Here is a 24,362-nt window from a genome sequence, read left to right on the forward strand (position 1 = left end):
TTTCACATGGGTGAGAAAAACTAATATATAAATGAAGCTTTCATGGATTGTCTTACATAACCTGAGTGAACACACCTAACTTTGGAGACCATTATGCTATATTTCACCCTTAGTTAAATCTTGAGCGTGGGCTCATCTGGTTTGAGCAAGGTTCACCAGCTTGAACCCAAGGTTGGTGGCTCGAGCAAGGAGTCACTGGTTTGCTGTAGCCCCCCAGTCAAGATACATATGGGAAAGCAATCAATGAACAACTAAGGACCTGCAATGAAGAACTGATGCTTCTCCTCTCTCTCCCTTCCTGTCTGTCTGTCCCTCTCTCTGTCTTTGTCACACACACAAAATAAAAGCCTCATTCTTGGAAAGTTTATTTCTTATTTGTGGTAAACTTAGTACCTCTTTCCCCCAATCTTTAAACATAAATGGCTATATAATATCTTGTGTGTGTGTGTGTATGTGTGTGTGTGTTAGAAGAACTTGATCTCATTTGATCTTTATCATTTTAGCACTGACAGTAAATCATACCATGTGTGTGTGTTAGAAGAACTTGATCTCATTTGATCACACCATGGCCACACTTTCCTTGAATACATTTTTTTGCATCCTCTATTTGTCATATCAGGATCATGACAATCTGCTGCTCCTTAGCTTTGTCAATTTCAATAAGGACCCCTTGGAAAGCTCATTGAATAAGTGCCAAAAAGCTTACCATGCGGTGTGTGTGAAAATGCCAATCATCCATCTGTTGCATCCACTCCTGTCATCTTAGCACTTTCTGCTCTCTCTCTAAGAACTCAGAATACCAAAAGGTTGGACAACTGAAAGAGACAGATGAAATGGTTGATTTATTTAATTGCTAAATGCAGCAGAGACAGGTAATTAAACAGTCCTGCTCCTACAGAGAAGCCCTCAGCAATGTAATGTGAAGGCTCAGAAATCCAGCTGTACTCAGATGTAGATGCAGAATTAATATTAGGTAGGCCTCTTTCAGATTGGCAGGTTTTGTAAACATCATTCCTGGTTTACTTGCTCAGCGTGATTAAAGATGGAGCATGTGTGTTTTGTTCATGGTTTAAGTACTAGGGAGCATGGTGTTTATAATAGATATAAGCTGGAATAGCCTAGAAAGGTAGAGCCTGGTGTCTGATGGAGAGGATTCCATGAATAAGCCTCTGCGGCTCCTCAATGCTTAAACCAATTCTTGATGTCAACTGTTCCGTGGATGGGGGTCAACCATGTGAGTAGAGCAGGATTGGTAAAGGCTGGGATGGGGAATTGGAATCAGTTTCCTCTTTAACCCTTTTTTATGGGGCACATTATTATATAAGTAGCAAAGATCTCTCTGTGTGTATAGCAATATCTTTGTTTTAATTTGGACACTAATTTCCATGCTGAAATTGCAACCACTATCTACTGAGTTGCTAAGACCAAAAACTTAGCAACTAATCTTTCTCACTTATCTCCCACAAGGACTCCCTCAGCAGTCTCTTGATAGATCTGATTCATTTTTGAGGAAGGGAGATAAGACTCCTGCATGCACACTGACCGGGTACCCCACAACCCCTGTCTGGAGCCAATGCTCAAATCATTTGAGCCACTGGCTGCAGGAGAGGAAAAGAAAGAGAAGGGAAAGGGGTGGGGGGAGAAAAGCAGATGGTTACTTCTCATGTGTTCCCTGACTGGGGATCGAACTTGGGATGTTTGCATGCTGGCCCGACGTTCTATCCATTGAACCAAACCAACTGGTCAGGGCAGGGCTGATTCATTCTTTTAAGACTCACTTTACATGTATCCCCATCTCTGAAACCTGAGCAACTTTCCAAATGGCCTGTACCCATCATGTCTGACATCTAGACCTAAGTTAGTTCCTTCACAGCACTATCACAATTAGTAGTTATTATTCACTTGTTTGTTGGTGAGTTATTTTTTACATATTTGTCTGCATGTATCTGCTCTCTCTCTCTTGCTTGTGAAGGTAGAGACTTTCTTTTGTTCACCCTATAGTTCCAGCTCATAGCTCAAATCCTTACACATAGTTTATATTCTATAAATATATGCTAGGTATCATGTTTAAACTTGATTGCAGATGAGCGGTATGCTGGTAAATTCTAGCTCTCAAAAATGAAAATAAAAAGGCAGTTCCGATTTGTACAATTTATCAATAGCTGTAGTGTAATCTCCCGCTGGGTAGATTTTAAGCTACCAAAATGACTGAAAATCACTGAAAGCTGAGTAGGGCAGGGATTCACAGTAGCATTTCATTGTTGCAGGTTTCTCTGTGAGAGCAGGACTGTTTCATTATCTAGTCCAGCTACAGTTAGCGACTGAACAAATCAATTGTTTCATCTCTTTCAGTTGTTCACCCCTTCAGTGGCCTTTAAGTTCTTAGATAGAAGTTGTTTCTAACATATTTATGTCATTTAGAAGTCACTTCAAGAACATGTTTTAAAAAAATGTGTTAAGAAATAATGAAGGCCTGACCAGGCGGTGGTGCAGTGGATAGAGAATTGGACTGGGATGCAGAGGACCCAGGTTTGAAACCCCAAGGTTGCCAGCTTGAGCCCGGGCTCATTCGGTTTGAGTGTGGGCTCATCAGCTTGAATGCGGGGTTGCTGGCTTGTGTGTGGGATCATGGACATGATCCCATGGTCGCTGGCTTGAACACGGTCACTGTCTTGAGCCCAAGGTCACTGGCTTGAGCAAGGAGTCACTTGTGCTGCTGAAGCCCGCTGGTCAAGGCACATATGAGAAAGCAATCAATGAACAACTAAGGTGCTGTAACGAAGAACTGATGCTTATCTCTCTCTCTTCCTACCTGTCTGTCCCTCTCTCTGTTTCTCTTTCTGTATTTGTCACACACACAAAAAAATTAGGAAGTGATGGATTTTGAATACTTAATACATTTATTTTTAGTATTATTTAATTGTAACCTTATATAATCTTTGTGTGTGTGTGTGTGTGTGTGTGTGTGTGTGTGTGTGTGTGTGTGTGTGTGGCAGAGAGAGTCAGAGAGAGGGACAGAGAGGGAAGACAGACAGGAATGGAGAGAGACGAGAAACATCAACCCCTCATTGTGGTTCCCTAGCTGTCCATTGACTGATCTCCCACACGTGCCCCGACTCAGGGGGCCACAGCAGACTGAGCTACCCCCCGCTCAAGCCAGCGACCTTGGGCTCAAGCTGGTGACCTCGGGGTCTCAAACCTGGGTCCCCCGCATCCCAGTCCGACACTCCATCCACTGCGCCACTGCCCAGTCAGGCATAATCTAATTTTTAATAATGGATATATTTAAGAACTGGCTTACAAAATCCCTGAAAATTGCACAGTCTTACAAGTAGGCTTCAGCACTCCCCTAGAGATGACTTATGGGTAGACCCACTGACCACTCTGCCCTAGTGTTTGGCCTATAAACAAAGGAAGAGAGTTGGCGAGAGGGGTTGGTAAATTATTACAGAAACATTTCTCTGGGAGTTTTTATTCTTCTTTTACTGCTAAAGAAGATGACACCAATGTCTCCTAGCTTGGAGAAATTTGATACAATGACCAGACAAGAGAATAAGGTGGCAGCAGTGAGAACTAAAGAAATCAGAAAGAAGGAGTAAGAGGAGAAACAACCTTAATCTTCCATTTACAGTGCTAGAACATCTTATTTCCAGGGACAGTTGTAGATTCTGAGGTGCGTCTTGCTCAAGAGCACTTCTTTTCAGAAAATTAGCCCAGGCCCAAAAGTAATTTATGCCAATTTTAGTCATTGAGGTCTTAGTCAACAGGACTGCTTGCCACTTCAAATTTGTCCATGTGTCTGTAGTGGGATGGAAATGTGCCCCAGGTGGTGTCTGAGGCCAGGCTTGTGGAACGCTGGGAACTCAGTGCAGATGATTAAGGGGCAGTGACAAGCTCAGAGGTCAGAAAAAATAGGGACTATGAGGGAAAGAGCCATGTTGTGGATGAATTACCCCTTTGTGTAGGGTTTTTTCCTTATCAAGTAAACAGTTAGGGGTAGTCCTGGTATTTTAAGATGAGTAGCCTATTGATATAGGAAATATAAATCATAATCAGTGCCATTTATCATATTGAGTTTATATAGTCACAATGAGAAATCATTAGCTCAGTCTTCGAAAGTCAAGGAAAGGGAGTTTGGTGAATGCCCTTGACCTTTTACTTTGACATTGGCTAGTTTATTAACACTTAACTAATTTCTTAGCTCATATAAATTCTTTTAGGCCAAGAGCATCAATTTTTTTTTTACAGGCAGTTTTTTTTATTGTGGTAAAATATACATAACAAAATTCCCCGTTTTAACCATTTTTAAGTAATTGTATAATTAAGTTATTCCAAGTACATTCATATTGTTTTGCAACTATTACCATTATATATTTCCAGAACTCTTTCATCATCCCAAAACAAAACCTGATTTATGGGCAATTTTTTTAAATTTAGACAATTAAATTTAACATGGTTACATTGGTCAACCAGAGCACATAGATTTAGAGAAAACATCTCCATGTCATTTGGACAGTTGATCATGCCGTATACCCATCACCCAAAGTCAAATCATCCTCTCTCACCCTATATTTTGTTTCTCTTTAAGTCCCTCCCACTCCCCCTCCCCCCTATTCCCCTTCTTCTCCTCCCTTCCCTTCCCCCGGTAACCACTGCATTTTTATCTACAATATGTCCATGAGTCTCAATTTTGTGTTCCACCTGTGTATGGAATCATATAGTTCTTAGCTTTTTTCTGATGTACTTATTTCACTCAGTATAATGTTATCAAGATCCATCCATGTTGTCATAATTGATATAATGTCATCATTTCTTATGGCTGAGTAGTATTTCATAGTATATATGTACCACATCTTCTTTATCCAATCTTCTATTGAAGGACATTTCGGCAGTTTCCATGTCTTGGCCACTGTGAACAATGCTGCAGTGAATATGGGGGTGCATGTGTCTTTACATATGCATGTTTTTGAGTCTGGGGATATATACTCAGTAGAAGGATTGCTGTGTCATATGGAAAGTTTATTCTTAATTTTTTGAGGAACCACCATACTTTCTTCCATAATGGTTGTACTACTTTACATTCCCACCAACAGTGGATGAGGGTTCCTTTTTCTCTGCAGCCTCTCCAACACTTGTTATTACCTGTCTTGTTGATAATAGCTAATCTAACAGGTGTGAAGTAGTATCTCATTGTAGTTTTGATTTGCATTTCTCTAATAGCTACTGATGATGAGCATTTTTTCATATATCTATTGGCCATTTGTAGTTCTTCCTGGGAGAAGTGTCTGTTCATGTCCTCTTCCCATTTTTTTATTGCGTTGTTTGCTTGTTGCTGAGTTTTGTGAATTCTTCATATATTTTGGATATTAGCCCCTTATCTGAGCTGTTGTTTGAAAATATAATTTAATTAGCTGTCTGTTTGTTTTGTTGTCAGTTTCTTTTTCTTTGCAGAAGCTTCTTAGTTTGATGTAGTCCCATTCATTTATCTTTGCCTTTACTTCCCTTGCCGTTGGGGTCAAATTCATAAAATGTTCTTTACTGCCAAGGTCCATGAGTTTAGTTTAGTACCTATGTTGTCTTCTATGTAATTTATTGTTTCAGGTCTTATATTTAGGTCTTTGGTTCATTTTGTTATTAATTTTTGTGCAAGGAGACAAACTGTAGTCAAGTTTCATTCTCTTGCATGTGGCTTTCCAATTTTCCTGCCACCATTTATTTAAAAGGCTTTCTTTTATGCAGTGTGCTTTTTGCTCCTTTATTGAAGATGATTTGACCATGTATATGTGGTTTTATTCCTGGGCTCTCTATTCTGTTCCATTGGTCTATGTGTCTATTTTTCTGCCAATACCATGCTGTTTGATTATGATGGCTCTGTAGTATAATTTGAAGTCAGGTATTGTAATGCCTCCATCTTCGTTTTTTTTCCTTAGGATTACTTTGGCTATTCGGGGATTTATATGGTTCCGTATAAACCTGATGATTTTTTTGTTCCATTTCTTTAAAAAATGATATTGGAATTTTGATGGAAATTGCATTAAATTTGTATATTGCTCTGGGTAATATGGCCATTTTAATTATATTTTTTCTTCCTATCCACGAACAGGAATATTTTTCCATTTCATTGTGTCTTTTTCAATTTCCTTTAATAATGCTTTGTAGTTTTCAGTATAGGTTCTTTACATTCTTTGCTATGTTTATTCCAAGTATTTTTTTGTTGTTGTAACTGTAAAAGGAATTTTTTAAAAAATTTTTATTTAGACAATTAATTTTAACGGGATGACATTGATCGAATAGAGTATATAGATTCAGAGAAAACATCTCCAGATATATTGACATTTGATTATGTTATATACCCATCACCCAAAGTCAAATTGTTCTCCATCACTTTTATTTGGTTTTCTTTATGCCTCTCCTCTCCCTTTACCCTCCCCTTCTCCTTCTGTCTCCTCCTTCTGGTAACCACTGCACTCTTGCCCATTTCCATGAGTCTCAATTTTGTGTCCCACTTATGTATGGAATCATATAGTTCTTAGTTTTTTCTGATTTACTTATTTCACTCAGTATAATTTTATCAAGGTCCATCTGTGTTGTCATAAATGGTCTTTATTATGTTGAGATATTTTCCTTCTATACCCATTTTTTTAAAAAATTTTTTACAGGGACAGAGAGAGAGTCAGAGAGAGGGATAGATAGGGACAGACAGACAGGAACGGAGAGAGATGAGAAGCATCAATCATCAGTTTTTCTTTGCGATACCTTAGTAGTTCATTGCTTTCTCATATGTGCCTTGACCGTGGGACTACAGCAGACCGAGTAGGACTACAGCAGACCGAGTAACCCCCTGCTTGAGCCAGGGGCCTTGGGTCCAAGCTGGTGAGCTTTTTGCGCAAGCCAGATGAGCCCGTGCTCAAACTGGCGACGTCAGGGTCTCGAACCTGGGTCCTCCGCATCCTAGTCTGACGCTCTCTCTATCCACTAAGCCACTGCCTGGTCAGGCCCTTCTATACCCATTTTATTGAGTGTTGTAAACATAAAAGAATGTTGTATTTTATCAAATGCCTTTTCTGCAACTATTGATAGGATCATATGGTTCTTGTTCTTTGTTTTGTTGATATGGTTTATTACATTAATTGTTTTACGTATGTTGAACCATCGTGTTTCTGGGATGAATCCCACTTGATCATGATGAATTACTTTTTTAATGTGTTGTTGTATTTGATTTGCTAGTATTTTGGTTAGGATTTTTGTATCTTTATGCATTAGAGATATTGATCTGTAGTTCTCTTTTTTTGTGTTGTCCTTGCCAGGTTTTGGTATGAGGGTTATGTTGGCCTCATAAAATATGTTTGGAAGTATTGCTTCTTCAGTTTTTTGGAAGACTTTGAGAAGGATAGGAACCAAATCTTCTTTGAATGTTTAGTAGAATTCACTAGTATAGCCATCAGGCCCTGGACTTTTATTTTGGGGGAGGTTTTTGATATTTGTTTTTATTTCCTTCCTGTTTATTGGTCTATTTAGGCTTTCTACTTCTTTGAGATTCAGTCTAGGAAGATTGTATTGTTCCAGGAGTTTATCCATTTCTTCTAGATTGTTGAATTTGGTGGCATATAGTTTTTCATAGTATTCTACAATAATCCTTTTTATATCTATGATACCTGTGGTAATTTCCCCTCTTTCATTTTGGATTTTGTTATATGAGTCCTTTCTCTTTTTTCCTTAGTGAGTCTTGCCAGGGGTTTGTCAATTTTATTGATCTTTACAAAGAACCAGATCTTTGTTCTATTAATTTTTCCTATAGTTTTTCTGTTCTCTATTTCATTTATTTCTGCTTTAATTTTTATTATTTTCTTTCTTCTGATGGTTTTGGGTTGCCTTTGTTCTTATTTTTCTAGTTTCTTAAGATGTGATGTTAGGTTGTTTACTTGGGCTTTCTCTAGTTTTTTTTATCTAAGCCTGTGATGATATGAACTTTTCTTTTATTATGCTTTTGCTGCATCCCAGAGATTCTGATATGTTATGTTGTCATTTTCATTTGTCTGTATATATCTTTTGATCACTTCTTTAATTTCTTCTTTGACCCAGTCATTTTCTAGACATATGTTGTTTAATTTCCACATTTTTGTAGGTTTATTTACTTCTTTTTTGCAGTTGAATTCTAGTTTTAAAGCCATATAGTCAGAGAATATGCTTGGTATAATTTCAGTCTTTCTGGGAATTTGTTGATGTTAGTTTTGTGGTCCAGCATATGGTCTATTCTTGAGAATGTGCCATGTGCACTGGAGAAAAATGTATACTCTGATGTTTTGGGATGAAATGTTCAGTAGATGTCTATTTCCATTTGTTCTAGTGTTTTGTTTAAGGCCAATATTTCTTTATTGATTTTCTGTTTGGATGAACAATCTAAAGCCATTAATGGTGTATTGAGGTCTCCAAGTATAGTTATATATTTTTCGGTTTGTACTTTTAGATAAGTTAGTAGATGTCATATATATTAAGAAGTGTTATGTCTTTTTGATACAATGTCCCCTTTATCATTATGAAATGCCCATCTTTGTCTCTGGTTATCTTTGTTGTCTTGGAGTCAGAATTGTTAGATATGAGTATGGCTACTCATGCTTTTCTTTGGATATTATTTGCTTGGAGAATCATTTTCCAACCTTTTACTTTGAATCTAGTTTTATCCTTGTAGCTCAGATGTTTTTCTTGAAGATAGCATATTGTTCGGTTTTGCTTCTTTATCCAATCTGCTACTCTCTCTGTGCCACTTTATTGGTGAGTTCAATCCATTTACATTTAGTATAATTATTGACACTTGTGGATTTCCTATTGCCACTTTATATACTGCTTTCTGAAAGCTTTATGTCTTGTTTGGTTCTTCTTTTTTGTTTTTTTGTCATTTATTTTTGTTTGGTGGTATTCCATACTTCTATCTTCTGTTTCTTCTTTTTTTAAGCTATGTGCTTAAGTAGTGGCATTTTCAGGCATGGTTACCATTAGGTTATTAAAAGAAGAATTATCATATTTATTAGAGTCCATTATCTCATGAATGCTTCTGCACTCCATCTTCCTTTGCTACTGCTGATCTTTATTGTCTCCCCTTTTATGTCATAGTTGTCACAGATTATCCTTGTTTTTATTGTGGTTTTGTTAAAATTTTTACTCATAGTTTTGTTTTGTTTTGTCTTTGTATCTGGTCGGATAACCCCCTTTAGTATTTCCTGTAGTAGGGGTTTTCTGGTGGTAAATTCTTTCAGCTTCTGTATGTCTGTAAATGTTTTCATTTCCCCTTATATTTGAAGGATAGCTTTGATGAATATAGTATTCTTGGCTGGTAGTTCCTCTCTTTCAGTACTTTAAATGTTGGGGTTCACTCTCTTCTGGCTTGTAGAGTTTCTGCTGAGAAATCTGACGATAGCCTAATGGGTCTTCCTTTATATGTTATATTCTTCTTCTCCCTAGCTGCCTTGAGGATTCTTTCTTTGTCATAGATATGTGATAATTTCATTACGATGTGCCTTGGAGTAGGGCTGTTTGGGTTGAGGTAACTCAGTGTTCTGTTTGCTTCTTGGATTTGAGGCTCTAACTCTTTCCACAGGCTTGGAAAGTTCTCATGAATTATTTGTTTCAATATGTTCTCCATTCCCTTTTCCCTCTCTTCTTCTTCTAATATACCCATTATTCTTACATCGCTCTTTCTGATGGAGTTAGACAATTCTTGTAGGGCTTTCTAATTTTTTTTTTTAATTTGTGAGTCTCTCTCTTCTTCTCTCTGTGGTATCTCTAGTTGCTTGTCTTCAATGTCACAGATTCTCTTTTCTAACTGGCCTGTTATATCAGCCAAGCTAGTTACCTCATTTTTCAGTTCGTGTATAAAGTTTTTCATCTCTGTTTAGTTCTTTTTTATAGTTTCAATTTCCTTGGTAAAAGTACTCTTTATTTATTGAGTTCTTTTTTGAGCTCACTAAATTGCCTGTCAGTGTTTTTCCTGTATCTTACTGAATATTTTTAGAACTTCAATTTTGAATTCTTTGTCATTAATCTCCAAGGCTTCCATGTAATTGAGGTTTTTTTCTAGAGATTTTTTATCTATCTGAACTATGTCTCTGCCTTGTATATCTGTAATTTGATCTCTTTTTCCTCGATGGCATTTGTGATTGGTATTGTTAACCCTACACGAGATAACTAAAAAATTATAAAAAAAATAATTGAAAAAAAACAGTGAAAAATACAAATTCTGTAAATAATGATTGAGTAAAAGAAAACTACAGATAATAAAAAGTAGAAACAGAGGAAAAAAAACAGAGTGAAGTAAAAAACAAGCAAAACGCCATAAAAAGAAGTATGAGTCTAAAATATAATAACTTGATGAAAAAAATCTGACTTTGGGTGATGGGTATGCAACAGAATTGAATAACAAGATAACCTGGACATGTTTTCTTTGAATATATGTACCCTGATTTATTGATGTCACCCCATTAAAATTAATAAAAATTTAATTATAAAATGAAACAAAACAAATAACTTGATGAAAAATGATGTTCAGGTGAGAGGAAGAAAAAGAGAAAAAAGGAAAAGAAGAAAAAGGTGATAGAAGGAGGAGAGAAGGAAGGAGAGAAAAAAGAGAAAGTATCAGAAATAAACCCTTGCAAAAATCAAGAATAAAAAATATAACAACTAAGGATAATGAAGTTCACATTGGAAAAGGAGAAAGAAGAAAAAGGAAAGAGGAAAAAGTAGGATAAAGCAGAAAAAAACGAGAAAAAAAATATTTTTTTCCAGTTTTGAGAGGTAACTTTCCTTTTTCTGGTAGGAGGTACTGTAGGAGGTAGGGTTTGCCTCTGCGAGATTCTTTGGTGGAGCTCTGCTGAGGCTTTGCTGTCTTATTTTGATGCAGGCAGGGCTGTTGCGCTGGTAGGAGGGGCTTGTTGTTAGGGCTTTGCAATATTATGGCTCTAGCAATGGCAGACCAGGAGTCTTCTGGGGCCTTCCCCCTTATCTCAACAGAGCAGGGGTTTAAGCGCCGGGGCACCTCCGCCTCTCACAGGAGAGAGCAGTCTGGGGACCCAGCTGAGGGGGGTCCACCACCGCAACTGTTCGCACAGCAAGGGGAACAATGTGGAACCAGGAGGCTGGGCTGACACAGTTCAGTCCCTCCTCCGATACCTCTCTAAGCACTCAAAGCACAGTCCTGGGCTGGGCTGGGGCTGCGCGCCAGAGGCCGGTGTCTGAGCTCTGAGAGCCCTTGTGACAGAGATCGCAGATCAGGGATATCCCACCCACACACTCTAAACAACGCTGGGCAAGCTTTGGGTGGGGGCAGATCCCAGATCAAGTGCATCTGGCACCACAAGGTTGAACTGTGCCAGTCAAGGCTGAACACATAAGGCTGGGCAGATCAAGCACGCCCCAGTGCCCAAGTGGGCTGATCTCTACAAGCTATTCACCTGCAGTTCTTAGGAGTGCGCCATGGGTTTTGTGTGCTTCCAGTGCCTGCAGTCGCCCAGCGCCTGCAATCAGGGGTGCAGCAGACTCCAGGAAACGGCCCTGCTCCCCATTCTTGGTCATCACCCCTATTTCACCCCCCCAGACTCTCCTCTTCTCCCTGCTCCAGCTCCGAGACAAAGCCTGCGCCAACAGTGCCTTCTTCTCTCAGGTTCGTGAGGGAAGAGACTCGTTCCTCTGGCTTCTTTTTCTTCTGTGAACAGACTCTATCTTTGGCCCACCTTTTTGTGCGATCATACCTTTATCTATCTGGTGTATGTCTATTTCAGGTTCATCTGGGTTTTTTTTCTCTGCGTATTATTGTAGAGTTTGTTAAAATTTCAAGGGGAGAGACCAGGAGTATCTCTCGCTGCCATTTCTCTGACGTCCATTTACAGCGTGATTTATGGGCCAGCATCAATCTTTAAGTGGAATGATGGTTACATCTTTTATTTACACTCCCATACCTCCCCCCAAATCAGAATTGTTTTTATTTAAGTTGGTGAGATGGAAAAGGACATTTTGAATGAGATACCATCTTTCATGGATTAGTTCAAATAACATTTTTTTAAAAATTTAAAAAAGTTTGGCCTTGGCCGGTTGGGTCATGGATAGAGTGTTGGCCCAGCATGTGGATGTCTTGGGTTCAGTCCCCGGTCAGGGCACACGTAAGAGGCGACCATCTGCTTCTCTTCCCCATTCCTCATCCCCTTCTCTCTCTTTTCTCCTTCCGCAGCCAGTAGCTTGGTTGGTCTGAGCGTTGGCCTCAGGTGCTGAGGCTAGCTGGGTTGATTCAAGCACTGGCTCCAAACAGAACTTGCCGGGTGATCCTAGTCAGGGTACATGCAGGAGTCTGTCTCTCTATCTATCTCCTCTCTTCTCATATATAAAAAAAACTTTTCTTTTTCAACTACAGTTAAGTAAAATTTAATGACCCCTTGTTTAGTAGCTGGTACTGTTTTAGGGGCCTAAGGTTATAGAGAGAAAAGATATAACTCTGCACTCAAGCAGGGGAAACAATCAAGAAAACAGAAATTTTAAACAGAGTATGTAGTGGGCTGTGATAGTAACTGCACAGGGTGATACTGGATCCCAGATGGAGGCAGCTTAACTCGGCTATCAGGAAGTGCTTTCTGGAAGTGATACTATTTTGGTTTTAAAGTGTGTTTAGAAGTTAATAAAGAGGAGTTAGGATGTTTTGGGAGATGGGAAGCCCTTTAGAAAAGTGCAACACAGAATCAATACTGAGAACTTTGTGAAGCTGGAAGTGCCAGGAGCTTAGAATTGAAAGCAGGACTTTGTTGTCTGCTACTTTATTCTTAGAGAATCTAAAACAGAAAGAGGAGTGAGAACAAGAGAACAAGTAACTTCGTATTTTCCTTGAGGCTAGTTTCCCCATATTGTCCTCTTTTTGGAGTTTGAACATCTGATTCAAAGGTTTGGGCTTTTTGTAAAATACCTGCTGGAGGATTAACAGCTGGATGTGCCTCGTGATGTTTGATATTATTACCTTGTATTTTGCAGTTGCTACCCATTCACACTCTGAGGCTCGGCATGGAAGTGGATTCCTTTGATGGGCACCACTACATCTCTTCAATTGCTCCAGGTGGCCTTATTGATACACTGGGCCTCCTTCAGCCAGAAGATGAGCTTCTTGAGGTAAAATTTATGAAGGAACAGACAGGAATATTTAAGCTCTGGGAGAATGTGTTCTCATTGGAAATCCACTACCAATGCCAGTAACATGTGGCCTACTTGGAAGGAAAAAAACTTGGTGACTACAGTTAACATAGTATTGTGTATTTCAAGGTACCTGTGAAATATTAAATATTCTCATTACCTACAAAAATGGCGACTGTGACATGATGGAATTGTAAGCTAACCTTATTGTGGTAGTAATTTCACTATATATAAATATGTATGTCAGATTATTTATATTCTTTAAATTTATATAATGTAATATGTCAATTACATCTCAATGAAGCTAGAAAAAATAAATAAAAGATAAAGAAAAATAATAACAGCTTGCCTGGCCAGGCAGTGGTTTAGTGGATAGACTGTCAGACTGGGACACAGAGGACCCAGGTTTGAAAACCTGAGGTCACCAGCTTGAGCGTGGGCTCATCTTGCTTGAGCGAGGTTTCACCAGCTTGAGTGTGGGGTTACTGGCTTGAGTGTGGGATCATAGACATGACCCCAAAGGTTGCTGGCTCGAGCCTAAGGTTGCTGACTTGAGCAAGGGGTCACTGGCTCGGCTGTAGCCCCCTGGTCAAGGCACATATGAGAAAGCAATCAATGAATAACAAAGGTTCTGCAGCAAAGAATTGATGCTTCCCATCTCTCTCCTTCCTGTCTTGTCTGTCCCTATCTGTCCCTCTCTCTTTCTGTCTCTCTCACACACACAAAAAAAGATAATAATAACAGCTTATGCAGTGATAAAGGAAGTAGGTTATATGCTTTAACTTTATTTTTCAAAAGAACAAAAACAAAACAAAACTTTATTTTTCCCATCTTTTGGGACACCTGAGATATCTAAGTGCCTAGAAGAGTGTGTTCAATTTCAAGACCAGAGGGAAAAATGCTATGACTAATTGTTGTCAAATTTTCTCATAAGCCTGAGAGGGTAGGATGTGAAGTCCTGCTGTCAAATGAAGTAAGTTAGTTATTTTAGAGTTGTTCAAGGAATGATATTGGGATGCTTATTGGCAGATTAATGCCCTAGATTTTACTATATCACTTAGGTTTTTTTATTTGTTCAAATTATGTCTTTCTTTCTTATTTCCTGGGCACATGGCATAGCTTTGTGGATATCAACATGATAATCTGTAGATTAGAGGCCATTTGGAAACCATGTCTCTAATATGTAGCTTTTAGATATTGAAAAATGAGATGTATTAGTTTGAGAGATGTGAAACTATGAGCAAAACCAGTTTAGTTCACTATTTGTGGTAAAATATACATAACATATAATTTACATTTTAAGTATTTTTAGTATATAATTCGGGACCTTAAGTGCAATTCACTGCTAGTATATGGTAGATTATAAAGAAATGATAGCTATATCTGGGTACAGTAAGTATAAGTGATCCCAGCCATCAACTGCATCCTCTGTGCTTTAGGCAAAATTAGAATTCCAAGGGCTTTCAACCTTGTAATAGAAAGTGGTGTGATAATTCATGAAGACTTGAATTATAAGTATAAATTTTTTGTGAAAGGACTTGGGACATGGAGAAAAGCACAGGTTTCAAAGTCAGAAGAGCTGTTTTTGGTTCTGAATTTACCACAGCTTAACCATGTCCCTTAGCATGTCACTTAACTTCTTTGAGATTTAGTTTCTTCATCAATAAATGTCCACATCACTATGTGTTTGTGAGGATCTAATGGAGTATCATCCATGTAAACTATAAAGCATTATCTCACTGTGAGAGATTGGCAATATCATCACTGTGGAAAGGCATGAGCAGTCTGTATGGACAGGATGAGTGAGGATCGAATGAGGTAATGTAGCAGCACAATACTTGTCCAGGATGATGCCCTCAGCAAATGAGTCTGTGTGTGCATGTTTTGTGATCACAATCTGAACAACTGAGATTTGATGGTACTTAAGAGGGTCTCAAGTTGAAGGGCCTAGAAAAGTATTGTGAACTCTAAAATAAAAACTGGCTGCTTCTGAGTAACCAAATATAGAAATATAAAAAATTAGCCAAATAAACTCTTGAACTTAAAGTGTGTGTGTGTGTGTGTGTGTGTGTGTGTGTGTGTGTTTAATGTACTCCTTAGAGTTTAAAACCAGAAACACAAATATGCTTTGGGGTTAGAACACTGCCAAGTCTCAGCCCAGAGCAGCTATTTCCAGCAGCCATAAATCCCTGTAGATAGGAGCGGGTAATGGGAAATGTGACCAATCCCTTCAGCGATAGAGCACATTAAGGAGGACTACCAGACACTGCTATAATAATGGGAGACAATTCAAATGAATAAATAATAAGGTAAATAAATATTTAAATATACTCCAAGATAAAATCCTGAAAAGTGATTTCTAGTTTGTTGAAGTAATATGAAACACAAACTAATACTGTGTGTGGGTAGAATTCCTGCTTTGATTGTATGTGCTTGTGTTATTTTCAGTGTAGGTTTCTACCCATTTGGTTGGTTGTAGAACTTTCTGTGCTGTGGAACTGGTTTGCACCATGGACATGGTGTGACCAGTGATATGTACCTCTCTGCCCACTTTTGTGTGAAGATTGGCTTGTAATTCTTCCAGGGAAAGCCTTTCATCTGCTGCTGAACTTGCTGTCCCCTGGGCCCTTTCATCAGTCATAAAGTCTTGGGAGATAATATTTACTTTTCCACTAGGGCCTGCTCCCTGAAGCGCACGTCGGTCTCTCTGCTATGTGGTGATTTCTTTGTAAATAATTAAGAGGCAGGGAGATTGTCTGGCCTGATGGCTAAGTGCTTAGTATGTTACTGACCTGAGAGTGATTCCAAGGGACTCAGATCACTGCCGATGGGATGCTTCCAACCACCCTCTGTGCTCTTATTCTCTAAGCAATGACAGATTTTTATGGAAAGATTCCTCCCAGGAAAGGCAGCCGTGTCAGTTTTCTGGACATTAGTGCTGCACCTGTCAGAAATCAGTGCCAGACCAGAAATGTCTTTAAAACTAATAATGCTGCTGAACCCTCCCAGGAAGGTGGAGTTAGATGTGAAAAGATTATTTGTTGCCTGGATAGTGTTCATGCTTCAGCCTTTTGGGAGTAGCAGACAGATCAGCTTTTTGTGATTTTTAGTCAGAACTGGCAGAGCTCCTTGAGCTTAAGTCACATATCTGGAAAATTAGAATGGACATATTTATAAATCATCTTTGGTGCAATATACTGTCATTATTCACTAAAATGAAAAGGAAATTTCAATAATTTTGGTGATAAGCATTACTCATTATTAAGGGATAGTTGGTTATCTTTTTGTTCTTGTAAACATATGAGACATATAAAATAATTTGAAAACTGATACACTTTCTACAATTGATGACTGCGTCAGCAGAGCATGGAAGACTAGAACTGATGCACAGTTATGTGTACCTTTGTATAGAAGTGATTTTTCTCGGTCTGCTATTAAGGGTTTATGGGATATGAAAGAAAATTATGAACTGATGCTAAATTTTGACAGCCTAGTAGTCTAGATTTTGTTACCTACACGTTATAAGTTTAGCAGCAGTTAAAGCCTTAAAATTAATGTTACTATCTACAGCAGGGGTCCTCAAACTATGGCCCACGGGCCGCATGCGGCCCCCTGAGGCCATTCATCCGGCCCCCGCTGCACTTCCGGAAGGGGCACCTCTTTCATTGGTGGTCAGTGAGAGGAGCATATTGACCATCTCATTAGCCAAAAGCAGGCCCATAGTTCCCATTGAAATACTGGTCAGTTTGTTGATTTAAATTTACTTGTTCTTTATTTTAAATATTGTATTTGTTCCCGTTTTGTTTTTTTTTTACTTTAAAATAAGATATGTGCAGTGTGCATAGGGATTTTTTTTATAGTTTTTTTTATAGTCCGGCCCTCCAGCGGTCTGAGGGACAGTGAACTGGCCCCCTGTGTAAAAAGTTTGGGGACCCCTGATCTACAGTGATAGTTTTACAAAACAAAAATGCAAGAGGAAATGGCCATAAAGCTGTAAATGATATTTAATGTATTTATTAAAGAGGGATGGTAGAGGTAGATGAGAGACTATCACATTGGAGTATAGAAAGGAGAAACTATGGTGGTATGAAAAATCAGCCAGATCACGGACCCGGTAAAAGTTGTACTCTGCACACATTTCATACTTTATTCACCCAAGTTCAATAAAGGGTTAGCCTTCATTTGTATAAATTTTAAGGATTTCTAATGTTTTTAGTTACTACTGAAATTATGTTCAATTTAGGCTCATTGTTTCCAGGGAAAGGAAAACCATGCCCTATTTTCCTTTTGATAGGCTGATGAAAGCCAGAGATTTTTGGTTTTTCATTTGAGGCTTCTTCTTTCTGATTTACCCTGGTCTTTCTAGGTCAATGGTGTGCAGCTCTATGGGAAATCTCGCCGAGAAGCTGTCTCCTTTCTGAAGGAGGTGCCGCCCCCCTTTACTTTGGTTTGCTGTCGACGGTTGTTTGATGATGAAGCCTCTGTAGATGAACCAAGGACCACGGAAGCCTCTCTTCCTGAGATGGAGGTACTCAGTTAATATACTGCAGTTTCTGCAGGCATGCCCATTCTTTAAGGATGCCCCGAAGAGTGCATTACAATATGGAGAGAGGGAAAAATATTTCCCCCTTCTTTTATTTGATGACAGTAGCTCTCAATGGCAACAATGCATAGCTTTCAAATTGTTACTTTTCACTTAATGTCACAAAATTTTTCTTCTTTTCCCCTTGAAATATTGATGACATTAACATGCATGCACTTTGATTTTAGAGGACCTTTTTTTAATATTTGCCTGGGCTCATTACTTTTGGCTCCCAGTTTAACTCAGTTCATTTTACTCAGTTTGACATTGGTGACTTGAATTTCTAATGGACTTCCCCTTTTTAAGAGTCTTAAAAATATAAAGATCAATGACCAATTTCGAAGTGAGTCTAAAAATTGCTATAAAAGCCTTCAGAAGGTCAGAGAATAAAATAACACTTTCTGTGCTCTTGGTGATCTCTCTCCCTCTTTCTTTTTTTTAAAAGAGCATTGTAATTATGAAAATGATTTTAAGCACATGCTTTGTCATCTTATGCCATTTGTTACCTCATCTGTTATGCTGTTTCTACCTTTCCAGATACTTCTAGATTATAATTCCATTAATAAAAGTTTAGATACATGGGACCTTCCCTTTTACCTGCCTGTGGTCTGAATTTCAAAATATAAGGACTCTAATTCTGCTCTACCGTGTATTGATTCTGAATCTTTGAGCAAATAACTTGCCTTTCTGTTCATAGTCTTCCTCTGAAAAATGAGGATACTTAGAGTGCTTAACCACCTCATCAGTTAGTGTGAGAAGATGAAGTAATGTATGCAGAGTTCTTGGAGCAATGCTTTGCACATGGAAAGTGCTCAGGAAAAGTTAGCTATAGCTTTTCTTGACTCTACCAGGGCACCCATCTTTGTTTTCTGATATCCTAAAGGGCATAAGAGTCTAGCATGATACTGTCTCTTACAGTCACAGATGATTATTAAGCTTATTTTTACCAGAAAACTGTCTGCTCCTGTGGGCGGAGGATGTATCTTAAAATTATTTTGTATCTCATAGTGCTTTTATCCTGTACTGGGTGTATAAAAAGTGCTTAGTGAATTATTGACTGAGAATCTTTTTAAAAATGTATATCTTTAGTAAAACATACTTCAAAGAAGGGACTCAAATGCCACACTTTTGTGATTCTTGCTGTCTTTACTAAAATTCAATGTGGGTGATGGCTTACCTCTAAAGGTTGATAAAAATGCCTCTAATCTAATCTAACAGGGTGTGTAAATCACCAACCAGCTTGCTGACTCTATCTTCCCATCTGTCATACTTTACCACAATGGGTAAACAACGGCTCTGAATTATGCGAAATGTCAACCTTGCTGCCCATTAGTTGATTGCTTTCCATTCTGTAAATACAGGAGTTATGCAGAATTGATTGTATCAAAGTAATGTATTTTAGGTTGGAGAATAATACCTTATATATCTTAGATCAGTGGTCCCCAACCCCCGGGCCGTGGACTGGTATCGGTCCGTGGGCTATTTGGTACCGGTCTGCAGAGAAAGAATAAATAACTTACATTATTTCCGTTTTATTTCTATTTAAGTCTGAATGATGTTTTATTTTTAAAAAATGACCAGATTCCCTCTGTTACATCCGTCTAAGACTCACTCTTGATGCCTGTCTCGTAAGTTCGACAATTATATTTAAAAATACCACAGTTTTTACGCTGGTCACATAATTTTATTTTGTGCATTTATCTGTCCCACCCTAAAGGCCAGTCCGTGAAAATATTTTCTGATCTTAAACTGGTCCATGGCCCAAAAAAGGTTGGGGACCACTGCCTTAGATGCCTTGAAATTTCTATAAACTGTGGTTTTATAATTGCGTGTGTGTGTGTGTGTGTTTTATCCTGGCTCTCTCTTACATTTGTCTCTTTTTTCATTTATCCCAATACTGTGTTAGATTCTTAAACTCTATCTGGTTAGGCAGCTCAGCCAAAATTCTAATGCTCATTAATCAGTGAGGGTATTAAATGCCCCAGTAAAACATCAATCATATTGTATTAGCTATTGGAACTTTACTTTTTATTGGAAGCTTTGAGTGTTTTTTTTTGTTGTTATTGTTGTTGTTTGTATTTTTCTGAAGTTGGAAACGGGGAGGCAGTCAGACAGACTCCCGCATGCACCCGGCATGCCCACCAGGGGGCGATGCTCTGCCCATCTGGGGCATTGCTCTGTTGCAACCAGAGCCATTCTAGCGCCTGAGGCAGAGGCCACAGAGCCATCCTCAGCAACTGGGGCTAACTTTGCTCCAATGGAGCCTTGGCTGCAGGAGGGGAAGAGAGAGACAGAGAGGAAGGAGAGGGGGAGGGGTGGAGAAGCAGATGGGTGCTTCTCCTGTGTGCCCTGGCCGGGAATCGAACCTGGGACTCCTGCACGCCAGGCCGACGCTCTACCACTGATCCAACTGGCCAGGGCCGAGTGTTTTCTTTTTAAATGTATCATTTCCTCACATCCATATATATATGAAGGTTGTTGATCCAGAACATTCCCACTACGTATTTCCAAGTGTTGTAATTTCAGAACCAAGAAATTGTTCCCATGTTTAGATTCAGTCCACCATGGATTGAGTATTAAATTTCCATGTCCTGAAGGAACAGTTTGAGGTATGGACCAACCCTAATTAAAACATGTTTTGTGTTAGTTGTGGTACCTTATCTTTCCCTATTAGAGGGGTTCCTTCCCCCAACTTTGACTCCATTGAATAGATTTTCTTATACAGGTCACTCAAAATTAAAGTAATAAAAATAACATACTTTCATTTTATTTACTAAGATCACCCAAAGTTTTAAGAAGTCTACTTTTAAAAATTATTATTTAGGGCCCTGGCCGGTTGGCTCAGTGGTAAAGCGTCAACCTGGCGTGCAGGAGTCCCGGGTTCGATTCCCGGCCAGGGCACACAGGAGAAGCGCCCATCTGCTTCTCCACTCCTCCCCCTCTCCTTCCTCTCTGTCTCTCTCTTCTCCTCCTGCAGCCAAGGCTTCATTGGAGCAAAGTTGGCCCCGGTGCTAAGGATGGCTCTATGGCCTCTGCCTCAGGCGCTAGAATGGCTCTGGTTGCAACAGAGCAATGCCCCAGATGGGCAGAGCATCGCCCCCTGGTGGGCATGCCGGGTGGATCCCGGTTGGGTGCATGCGGGAGTCTGTCTGACTGCCTACCCATTTCCAACTTCAGAAAAATACACAAAAAAAATATTATTTAGTCTGTAGCTTTATTTAAAAAGAGTTTCAAGGGAAACCCACTGAAAGATGGATAATTTACTAATGTACTGATCTAATATTTGTTGAGCGCTTTCATTAGCCAGGCACTATTGTGAGGTAGAGTGGATTACCAGGGTAAACTCTTAACGAAGCTTGCACGGAGTTTTCAGTCTAGTCTGTGATTCAGGCATTTTGTTAGTTACTTGGGCTGCAAAGAAAAAGAAGGCAATTCTTGAGCTTCAGATAAAAATTCAGAGTTTTTTAGGGAGGTTAAATCATATAAAAAGAAACGATACAGGGCTATTAATAGTATGCAGATGTAAGGTTGGAGCAGCTATTCTGGTTCTGCATAACTGACTCATTGACCCTGTATCCGTTAGCTTCCTACAATTCCATTGCCAGAGTCTTTTCCGTGAACGGAGGGGAAACATGGAATAGGAGGGTTAGAGGGTGTGAGCTCAGGGGAAATAACCAAGGACCAGTGTACTGGACAGTTGTGCTGATCTACTTCCTCCAAGATGGGAATTTCATTATTTCAACTCAGTGATTTTTATCTGTTTTTAGACTTAACATGATTCCCAAAGAGTTGATTTTCTTTTTCACTTTATTTTCTAGTAAAAGTTTTTCTTGAAAACTTATTGGAACCAACAGAAGTTTCTCTATACCTGTCCTGACCTCTCTCTGTGTTGGCATCTTTATCTGTCTCTTTTTATAATTACAGATTCAGGTATTGCTACTTAAATATTTTACAAGCTTTGACTTTGTGTGATGTTTTCATTTTTCCTTAAATTGCTTATTTTTCCTTTTATGCTTCTAATGGGATGACAGAACTCATTGAAGTATAAGAGGTCAGTGTTAATACTTTGAATGAAATGGGTACTTTACATGTAAGAAAAACGTGTATGAACAATCTGCATTTTTAAGTGCTTGAGTTTTCAGATCTTATACTACAGTAAATGTGCCCCAATGCATGTTCCTTTTAAAACGATGAGAAAGAAAAACTACGCATGCCAAAGAGAATCCCCATTTTGAGAAGGAGTTATAAGATTCTTGATATGTTCTTTTCAGAATGAAATGAAAGTGTTTGAAGCATTTATGTTATTTGGTATTTCAGGCTGATCACAATATAGATGTCAACACTGAAGAAGATGATGGGGAATTAGCACTGTGGTCTCCTGAAGTCAAGATTGTTGAACTAGTAAAAGATCATAAAGGCTTGGGATTCAGCATTTTGGATTACCAGGTACAAGAACCTCTATAGAGTTTTTTTAGAGTGATCAGTTTGTATTGACATTCTGTGAAGTAGTAATTGTTTAAGTTGCCCATTGACTTAGGCAAAACTGAATGATTTGATATATAATACTACTGTCCAAAGATGAGGTTTCATATTTTTCATTGTTATCTTGACAATTGATAGCTCTCTTAGTAAATAAAATGATGGATGATACAATAACTAGACAATAAGGAAAGCAATAATTTTATACCCATGGATGCTTTTAGAGACTGGAACTTAATGAATTTTTTTAATAGGGTTTTCCCCCCAGCTTTATTGAGATATATTTCACATACTATAAAATTCACCCATTTAAAGTGTATAGTTTGGTTGTTTTTAGTATATGTATTCAGTTGTGCAGCCATCACCACACCACCATCTAATTTTGGAACATTTTCATCACTCCCAAAAGAAATCCTGTACATATTAGTAATCATTCACAATTTTCTTACTCTCCCTCCCCTTCACGTGGAGGTTTTTATAGTTTTGCTTACTTATTAATCTCAATAAGCTTAATGAAGTAGAAATGTGAAATTTCTACTTGGTGAAATTATATGTTTATTTTTAATAAAGGGACACATGATATTTATGTATTTATATGTATCCCAGGTATGACTAGAGTAAAGATTCTGATGCATTTGGGGGAGAATGTCAAAGGTAAAATAAGACAGTTATATGTCTTACCAGTTACCAGTTTACCAGTTTATAGTACTTTTAGAGCTTCTGATTATATGGGGAATTAAAACTGTTGGCAAGAAATCTCTTCCCTTTTAAGATGCATATTTTAATACATTTATGCTACCTAAACACATTGTGGTTTAATAAAGCAAAATGTATTCTATCAAACCACATAAAATGCCAAGTGATATAAAAGTCAGTTCTTTTATTTTTAATATAGTAAGGCAATCAAGAATAGATTAAAGGAAAAATACTTTAAGCATTATGTAAGACATTAAATTCCATATTTTGGCAGTGTGATTTAAGATTACTGAAATAGATTATATCTATTTTATTTTTGCTGGAATATTTCTGCGCCAGATAACCTTCTTTGTTATTAGAATTTATTTTTGGAGCATTATTGAATTTCAAATAATGCACATTTTGGGAAATATTGTTATGAAAATATTAATACTGTAAGATTTTGGAAGTTTATATATTGGTTAATATTAGAGCATATAAAATAAATGGCCTGTATATATCATTATTTTCCTCCCCAATGTATTCCATTACCTCGTGCATGGTAAGTGATGAACAAATATACAATATTTGCAGAATGATTGCATAAAGCTTAGGTTATCCAGAATTAACTGGGACTAAATGTAAACATTCAATGGGATTTCTTATTAACCATTTTGATAATTGGGATTTAATTTAGAAAATACCTTTTGATGTCTCTTAGATATTCAGCTACATTTCTATATATAGATTTCTATGATCATTGAAATCTATATATAAATATAATAAACATATCATAATGGTTGCTTTTATCCTGTTAAATGGCATTATCTGCAAGTTTTGAATTTTGAGTATTACACACTTAAAACAGGTGTTCAGACATTTAGGGAGAAAACTTCAGTAAAAGATGGAAGGAAAAACTTGGTAGTTTTTTGTTTTTTTTTTCATTTTTCTGAAGCTGGAAACAGGGAGAGACAGTCAGACAGACTCCCACATGCGCCCGACCGGGATCCACCCGGCACGCCCACCAGGGGCAAGGCTCTGCCCACCAGGGGGCGATGCTCTGCCTATCCTGGGCGTCGCCATGTTGCGACCAGAGCCACTCTAGCACCTGAGGCAGAGGCCACAGAGCCATCCCCAGCGCCCGTGCCATCTCTGCTCCAATGGAGCCTTGGCTGCGGGAGGGGAAGAGAGAGACAGAGAGGAAACGCGACGGAGGGGTGGAGAAGCAAATGGGCGCTTCTCCTGTGTGCTCTGGCCGGGAATCGAACCCCGGTCCTCCGCACGCTAGGCCGACGCTCTACCGCTGAGCCAACCGTCCAGGGCCTACTTGGTAGTTTTTAACAGTTTAATCCTAATTTATAGGAACATTATGAGTTCTGAACTTTGCACTTTAAAAAATGCACATAGCCTGACCAGGCGGTGGCACAGTGGATAGAGCGTCAGACTGGGATGCCGAGGACTCAGG

The 24,362-nt window shown here is 38.6% G+C and overlaps 1 protein-coding gene across 8 annotated transcripts in view; it reads left to right on the top strand.

Moving 5' to 3' along the window:
• The window catches only part of PATJ (PATJ crumbs cell polarity complex component), a 411,472-nt gene that overhangs the window by 66,696 nt on the left and 320,414 nt on the right, over positions 1–24,362 (top strand). For all 8 annotated transcript variants that reach the window (XM_066376436.1, XM_066376440.1, XM_066376442.1 and 5 more), the window contains exons 15-17: positions 13,006–13,140; positions 17,528–17,689; positions 22,061–22,189. In XM_066376436.1, the coding sequence (XP_066232533.1) occupies positions 13,006–13,140; positions 17,528–17,689; positions 22,061–22,189 (426 nt within the window). The remainder of the gene's footprint in view (positions 1–13,005; positions 13,141–17,527; positions 17,690–22,060; positions 22,190–24,362) is intronic.

This window comes from Saccopteryx leptura, chromosome 3 (genome assembly GCF_036850995.1).
Source record: "Saccopteryx leptura isolate mSacLep1 chromosome 3, mSacLep1_pri_phased_curated, whole genome shotgun sequence".
Taxonomy (NCBI): domain Eukaryota; kingdom Metazoa; phylum Chordata; class Mammalia; order Chiroptera; family Emballonuridae; genus Saccopteryx; species Saccopteryx leptura.